At 38.8% G+C, this 8701-nt stretch overlaps 1 protein-coding gene across 1 annotated transcript; it reads right to left on the bottom strand.

The window, feature by feature from the left end:
* Window positions 1-5041: 5041 nt before the first annotated feature.
* gsdf (gonadal somatic cell derived factor) lies at window positions 5042-8358 on the bottom strand. Its single transcript, XM_017407597.3, has 5 exons — window positions 8115-8358; window positions 7581-7738; window positions 7406-7489; window positions 7180-7301; window positions 5042-6681 (listed from the first exon to the last, which is right to left on the bottom strand). Exons 1-5 carry the CDS (start codon window positions 8225-8227, stop codon window positions 6532-6534), a joined length of 627 nt encoding a protein of 208 aa, XP_017263086.1. The 5' UTR covers window positions 8228-8358; the 3' UTR covers window positions 5042-6531.
* Window positions 8359-8701: the final 343 nt, after the last annotated feature.

Below are 8701 nucleotides of genomic sequence, written 5' to 3'. Positions count from 1 at the left end.
TATCTCGCCTTTCCAGCAGTTTGCGAAAACTTTGTGCATTACCCCCGCGCGACGAAAAGGTGGTACAGTCTGTATTTACGTTTAAACTCCTGACGCTGCGATTTAAATAACAAAATAAAACATCACCATTTATTGTTGAGAAGTTACAAAACATTTGTCACAATCATAATACAAACTTAAGGAGGTTAAAAGCCCCCCAAACGCGGAGAGTGCTGAATGACTGAGATTTGTTGAAAAATAAATTACATGAGTTGTTAAAACTAGAACAAATCTAAAATGAACAAAACTGTGACTAAAAGATAGAATTAGGTAAACCATAACTAGAAGCGAAAATCTCCTAAACCATAGCTGGAAGCTAAACTAAACAAAAAAGTTGCTAAAAGTTCAAATTAGCAAAATGGTGTCTGGAAGCTAAAATTAGCAAAACAGTAGCTAAAAGCTAAAAATAGAATGAAACCATAGATTCAAGCTAAATTTAGGAAAACTGTTGCTATATGTATTTTGGACATACATATCCTCCATCAAGGAGGTGTCACAGCACCCTCTGCACCCCTATGTCCCACAACCGTATTATTTCCCAAAAAAATGTAGCTGACTCTTGATTATTTGAGAAAACCCCCAAAAAAATCCAGTGACATTTTTTTTTAAAGATTAACAGTTTTTTGTCACAAAAAGTCTGAGGCAACAACGAGAAAGCTAAAAAGAAATAAATAAAATTGGAAAAGAACCATTTTAAAATGGCATTGTGGCAACTTTGTTTGCAGGCACAGACTCAGATGGTTTGGGAGGGTAAATCAACAGCAGGGTGTCACAACATATTTGCACAAGCTGTGAAAAACATTCACCAGTATTTTAAGAATCGCTCAGAAGGAATATGACACAATTATTTTGTTTGTTTTGTTTGTTCTCCTGTATAAAAAAAATCTTGAAAAGGCAGACCACCTCTAGTCTCCTTGCACCGCATTTACTCAAAACGAGCATCACTTTTTTTTCTTTTTTTTTTAATCATTTTTTTGTTTGCAGTTTTACTTGCATTCTTCATTGTTGGTGCCGCCTTTCAAATGGGTTTTCTCATAGATTCTCAGTCCACAGTTCATGCAGTTAGAAAATCCTGAGCTGCGTGCAGGCGTGGACTGGTAGAGACGGCAGGCCTTGTGGTCGAGCACAAATTAACTTTAAGTCAACTAAAACATCAAACTGTAGCTGAATATCTGTAAAACTGACAGAGTTGGAGCCATTTTTGTGTGGGCTAAGGTGGACTGAAGGAGCTGAAGGTGTACGTCCAATGATTACTTTCTGGACGTTTTATCAAAGTGGTGATTTGTGAGATGTTTTGCTAACAGACAAACAGGGTTGTCTCTAACCAAAGTTTTACAGCTCTGAGTTCATGTAACATCCAGCAGGTGGCGCTCTCTCATTTCTCCTGCTGAAATAAAACACCACAGATTTCAACACATGGTTGATGAGCGATTAAATTAGACTTATTAACCCGATTACCTCAATTCAAATTGGACAATCACATACAAGGGCATGCCGAACAAATACAGTAATGCTGTGCTGCTGGTATTGGAATAAAGTTTGTAAGTTCATCACATTTAAATTTAAATGGCTGTCTTTATTTTGACTCTGCATCCAGTTGTGTTTACAGCTGGCTTATGGTTTCAGCTCATCTGATAAAGCCAAAGCCGATTAGACATTTAACAGTGAAAGTAAAATCTTGGTCTGGGCTCTTTAGTATCTAAGATGCAAAACACAAAACGAGAAATAAAACAGAAGTCACGTAAAGCACATCCACACAAAGACAATCATGTATTCTGATTTTATGATGATTAAAAACCAGAAACTTATACAATGCAAAACTATAACTGACAAAACAAATGTTATAATACACTTACAATCTTCTAAGCACTTCACCAGAGTCCTCTCATTAAGTCGGTTTTACAGAATCTGAAATGAACGGGAATACATAACCCTAAACAGTTTTTACAAAAGTCCATAAAATGTCTTCAGACTGCAGATAAACAAGACCTGTGTAGCCCGCGAATGCCTGCTTGTGTTGCGTTTATTTACAAGGCTGGAAAACACACACGATGCCTGTTTGATCAAACTGCACAAGACTGACAAAGAAGAAATCCAGCTGCAGGAATCACATTATTCTAACTTTTCACACACGCTCATGACACAAGAAAAAGCTTCTTTTCCCTCCTTCCTTTAAAGCAAAACACTGTATGCATGCAAAAGATTCGCTGCAGTTGGTTAACATTATAACCTCAAATAAAATCTGTGGTTTAAATCGCAGCTGGGGCCTTCCCGTACATGTTTGACTGAGTTTTCTCCAGGTCCTCACTGTCCAAAAAACATGCCTGACAGGGTAATATTAGTTGTTCTAATTTGACCTTATGTTTCCTCTCTTATTTGTTGTTTTGGTACTGCGATTCCCTGGCCACCTATTGCCCATTGACTGCTGGGATAGGCACCAGAAACACTCCATCCCTCCCTCGAACAGGAACAAAAAACGAGTGAGCGAAAAGACAGGAAAAGCCACATCAGAGGAGTTTACGCTGTGTTTCAGACAGACGGCGCTTTTCTGTATGACAGGAGTCAAAGTGTGTAAAAATGATCCGAACCAAAATTAGAAACATGCATTGCATTTTTATAACTTTGCTTAGACAAGCTTAAACACAAAGGTTAAATTCTCACTTTTGAGTACTTCAGTTTAAATACATCACATGTTTGAGATGTTTAAACTGACTCGAACGCTCATTCACAAGTGTTCATGTTAAATATTGTAAGAAATATTTGCAAAGTGAGGATCTGAATTTGTTTTAATTTCTCAAAGTCACGACTAAACATCTTGGTCAGTGCAGGGTTTACCCACAGACTAAATCTAACAATCGACAGCTAAAGAACTATTGTTAATTTGTTCCACAATTGGCGACTGACACTATTTTCTCATGGATAAAGACATTTTGCAGCCAAGCAGTTCTTCTTTAGTAGTTCTGGGAGGGCTGTCGTCCAAGAACTGCCTGCAAAAGCAATAATTTAAATCACTGTTGATTGCTAAATATAACAAAATGGAAACCATTCTAAATGAGCTCCATCTCCACCAGCTACAGCAACCAAAATTACATAAATAAAACTATGTGGTAGAACTATTCTCTATATAGTATTATATACTCACTACCTTAGTATTCTGATTATATATTTACATACTGTTCACATATTTAATTTAAACTGAGAACTTTCACAGCAGCTTTATGGCTACTCAAATACAAAAAAAAAAAGGAAAAAAGATTGAGTAGTGTTCCAGTTTATCCCCCGCCTTGTTGGTTGGATTGATTTGGGTTTCTCTGCCATAAGGTGACCAGATAGGGAGGACATGGAAGAAGCCTATCCCCCAGCTGGTTTTCCCACGTCCCCACTTCCACGCAGAATAGTGACGTCTGCGGGTTCGGCCTGCTGAAAAACGACGTGACCTGGAAGAGGAGGCCGCAGCTCTCTGCGATGATGGTGGGGCGGGTGTGTGTGTGTAAGGTTGTGGCGGTCGGACTCGTGGTTTTGACTTCCCACGGCTGGTCCCCCACAGCAGCTAAATCCACGGGCAGCACCACGTAGGCGCTCAGAAAGCTCTCTCCGGCGGTGCACTGAAGCTCAGTGGACCAGCAGTACTCCCCGGGCTCTCCTGGGAAAACAAAACAGTCTGAACAAGTATATTCACAACAGCCAGGCAAAAGAAAAATAAAAAAGATTTTACACTTTAAACAGTTTTTTCTATTGCTCATAACTCCATGAAAAGCACATTTTAAAAGTCTTTGCGTGTCAAAAGCAGCCATGTTAATGATTTACAGTAAGTACCAGTTCAACATCTAAACTCAAAGGTCAGTATAAATTCAAGGAAATTGTGTACATTTGTTTGTTTGGCATACAATTAAGTGGAACTGTGATATTACAAAAGAAGGTGCATTTGCAGCCAAATGTTTTATTAGCACTGTAAAATAAGAAAATGTCAGTGTTTAGGATGAAAATGTTTTATAATCCACTAAAATTCTTTCGGCAGACTTCCTCAGATAGTCTCCAGAAATGACACTGACTGTAAAAATGATTGCTAATGGCATTTTATCACCATTATTGTTACAAAGAACAAGTACAATAGTCATAAATTAGTAAAACAAAATGGTATTATAGTTGGTACAGGTGTTTAGTGGTCATTATGCACTTGAATAAAATTGTTATCAGCGAAGTTTGTACATTTAAACCTGTAGAATGTGGGGTCATAAGGATCCACCACTGTTATTTTGTGGATTGAAAGCTGAAAAAGCTCAGGTCAACCACATTATTTTGGCATAAAATAAATTAACTAAACTTAGTGGCTTCTTACCTTCAGTGGAGTCTTTCATCCGTATGTTGTTACTGTCCCCAAGCTGAACTTTTTTGTCGTACGTCATTATGCTGCAGTCCACCAAACAGTCCGTCGGCAGCTTCATGGTGCTGGGCTTCACTTTCACCACGCTTTCTTTCTCCAAACACTCAACTGCCCCTACGGCCAGCAGAAACGGGGACAGGAGGCCAAAAGACATCCATACGCTGAAATATCCAAGCATTCTGTCCAAGATTGATTGAAAAAAAAAAAAAAGAATAGCAAATTTGCTGGCAAAAATCAGCTGTGGACCCAGATGTTTGAACTATTGTGAGAATAGTAAGTTCAAAATCAGACAATGTGCACAAAAGCCCAAACAACAAGTGAAAACATTGGGAGTTGCTCAGAAGCACGCCGCGTGTTGCTCTTCCCTTCAGCAGCACCTGTTGTTTTTTTTTTGGAGTACATTGCCAACGTTTCTTCATCTCCTATTTCCCTCCCTCTTGGCGTAACACCAGGAGTTCCTGCTTGTCTGGCAGACAAATGGAAAATCAAATTTACTAGCCTAAGAAACTTTATTTTTTAAAAATAAGATATACGACCTTTTTTTATTATTTTTAAAGAAAACTTGATCCAGAATGAAAGCATTTGATAATAAAACACAGAGATCAAAAGTTCAATTTGTTTTAGTCATTTTTATTTATATAATTAGGAGCAAAATGGTACAAATGATTATCACGACAAAGCAGCGTCATTTGATCTAAGTCTACTGATTAAGATTAAAGTAGTAATACACTTGTGAAAACAAAAAACTCTAACTGTGAGGTAACTTTGTGAAGTATAATAGTACAAAAAAAAAAAAAAAACAACAAAATGACTCAAAGAAATCAAAAATTCACCACTTGAAAAATTAGTAAACAAAACAATTCAAAACGATAATAATAATATTGATAAAAAAGCATGATTGCAAAACCAACTGGTTTGTGTTCATACAAGACATCAGAAAATGGAACAAAGGTAAATCATGTGAAGTTATGGAAACAAAACAATCTGGAACCTGTTTCTAGTTTAAATCAAAACGCTTATACAGACAGCATTTTCCTGTGGGGTGAGCCATGTCTCATAAATATGACCAATAAACTGTTGAGTTTGCAGGGCACCTTTATTTTTTATCTTTTGAAACTGTTCAAACCTAAAAAATGAAACATCTTGGACACACTAGAGAGACGAGACGCTGTGATTAAACCAAATAAAAACATATTTTGTGTCATGCTCTGAAAGCTGCCATGTGTGCTTCGAAGAGGTCACCAAGTACTTTGTTGAATCAAATGGCTGCTGCTGCATCACTTTTTACAATTTGCTGGATTAAATCAACATTTTACTAAGTAAATATTTTAAAAGTCTGTTTTTTTATGAGGCTATGTTGCAAAGAATAAATTTATTGTACTTTTAGAGTCCTCCAAGGCTGCTGATATGAGCCTCACAGGGTTTTGGCTGCTTCTGGGCGTTTCAGCCCTTGGAAATTTCAAAATCAGCAAAGCCCTGCACAGAATTTACGCCCTGACTTCGCTGACCTTAGTTCACTTGCCCAGATTAAATTGAATTCTTTCCCATAAGAGGACATGGTGTTGTCACACATCAGACGAGAGAAGACTGGCTTGTTGAGCATTTGGCACAGGCTGTCTCAGATTTTTTGAGGGAACACTCCGTAACCATTAGCAGCTATAAATAAATGATCTGCACTCTTGAGATTTATTACACAAATGTCAGCTAAGTTTTTTTTTTTTTTTGTTGCTGTTGTTTTTCAGCACTTTAGTGCCAGAAATGTTGAACTGTTCTAAAGTGGGACACAAAGATAAACACGTTTTGTTAACTTTAGCTTGTTTGTTGGTTACTTCTAAAAAAAGAAGGCAGCATATTTTTAGATCGCAAATCTAGAGCACTTAATTTTCATGACTGGCAGGCACAACAAATCTGTTATTGCAACAGCGGCGCAGCAGGAATGCAAAACTGAGACTTTGCTTTGGTTCCCACGCTCGGTTTAAGATAGAGAAAGCAGTCCGCAGTACAGGTGGGCATTTTAACTCGGGAGAGAATAGGGCCAAGTGTGAAGATAATTTGGATACAGAACGTGGCCCGGACCACGTACGGAGGACTGAAGGACAAACCTCAGCCTATTTTTTGCCCTGCTGCTCAGTATTCCCAGGTCCACAGCCGCAGCTGCGGGTCAGCTGCACAGAGGAGATGACAACGGCGTCGGTTTCGTCCATGTAGACAATGGACACCATGTCCTGGGAGGCGGGCTGACAGCACGGCAAATCATCCTGGAGAAAGACGAGGAAACAAACATTTATTATTTAAAAATATATATAATTTCTGGTGGATACGTTAAAAGTATTTTACTTAAATCATACTTTAACTTTAAACTAGGTTAAGTAAATGCTCAAATATACCCTTTAAAGATGCAGATTTTAACCCTTTCATGCAAGAATTGATAACTTCAGCCAGGATTTTTTCATATTGAATAGGTTGGATTTCCTTCTTTTGAATAAACTTACAGAAAATAAAAAAAACAACTTTTTTTTTGCAAGTTATTGAACTTGTGCTAGTTATGGCTCAGAGACACTGAAACTCAGGCAAATGTATAAAAAAGTACATAAAGGAGTAGATAAAGTAAAAATCTAGAGCTATGTATGCCTGCATAGTTTTGTGAATTTGCCTAGTCAGTATGGCTAAATGCTTCTGTAAGAAATAATAAATTACAGTGTTTATCATTGTAAAAGAGTACATACTGCACTGTTTAAATCCCATGGAGAAATTACCTGTGAGTCCTGGATGCTGGAGGAGGATGGACACTGCACGGTGTTCTCCATATAGTTGCACAGCGCACAGCGAACAATGGTCAGGCTCAAAGGATGGATCACCCAGCTGTCCCAGCCCAGATCTAGAATGTAAAACAATGTTAGTTTTTTAATCAAAAAGAAACAACAACAAAAAAAGTACACATATGTTAATATTGGGTACAAATAATTACTCCTTGTTGCGTACCTTTCATGGAGACCTCAGAGGCTGTGGAACAGCACTTCAGGCCTGTGCTGTTCCCACTCTCAGGTGTGGCAGAGGCGTCGAAGGCTGCCGGAGCAAGAGGCACAGATGATTATGTTCACAATGCATGGCTGTGACATGTGCACTCGTTTCTTTAAATCTTTTGGATTCCACTTGCCTGCCGTGTCCTTGGCACTTTGGGAAATGGTTCTGAACGTTCTCTGCCACTGTTCTCGGACACCATCCAGAAACCCAGCAGGCAGCTGTGGCTCAGTCTGCAGGCTGAGAGCCCCGAGGAGACGCTTCCTTATCGACTGCAGTGACTCCTCCGGGCACCTGAAGATTCATATATCAACAAAATATTTGGATACATGGGATTTTCACCTTTTTTTCCTGTAAATGTAATTGCCTTCTTTAAGCACCTTGTAAAAATTTGGATGATGAGAGGGAAAAGTCTTTTGTGATGAACTGTTTATTCCTCTTCTAACACTTAAGCAGAATACTGCTACATCTTTGCACCTTGTTTGCGTGAAAGTATTAAATTACCATCGATTTTGCACACAGTCTAATTTGCCCTCACCATACATCACAGATCACCTCATATTCACCTGCTATGCTGTTCAGTAACTATGCATAATATCCTAAAAAGGTATAGCTAACATTTCCTGTAAATAAAGCGTCACATAAATTCAAAATTCAGGCTCAAACTGACCTTTGATTGGAATTAGCAGAGATTGCAGCCTCTTCCTTGGCAGGATGCAGGATAAACGCAGTCACCACTGCAGAACCAAGAAGCGTCATCATGCCAACGAACGCAAAAGACATTGTGAGCGAGCAGTGTGGTCGATCTATAGACTGAGTTCGATTCAGGCTGGCGGCGGTTGGTCCTGTGCGTCTGTTTGGAGGAGGAGACAGGAGACAAGGATGCTGCACAAGGTACTGTTAGTCGGGGCCTGAGAACCTGAGCTTTTATCTTCTTGTACCCTAAATGTGGCCTTGAGATACTTAACATTGTTGTCTTGTCCCCTGCTCTGTGTGAAATAGTACAAGGAGGATGATCCAACGGAAGAAGACAGATAGACAAAGACTCAAGGCAAACATTTAGGAATGAGAGGTGAGGAGACAAAATTAGCACTGACACACAAGTTGCAATGTGTGTGCATGAGAACAACGCTGAGCGAAGGACAAAGCTCCTACTGTTCTGTTTTGTTGGCAGGTGCAGTGTATGTATAAAACAGAAATCAGAGGTGATGCTCTGGAGTTTTTCCACATTTATTTACATTATTTCTAAGGGGCATT

The sequence above is a fragment of the Kryptolebias marmoratus genome, linkage group LG14 (assembly GCF_001649575.2).
Source record: "Kryptolebias marmoratus isolate JLee-2015 linkage group LG14, ASM164957v2, whole genome shotgun sequence".
Classification (NCBI taxonomy): domain Eukaryota; kingdom Metazoa; phylum Chordata; class Actinopteri; order Cyprinodontiformes; family Rivulidae; genus Kryptolebias; species Kryptolebias marmoratus.
Note: the sequence above shows the minus strand (reverse complement) of the source record. Positions and strands in the feature narration are given on the sequence as shown.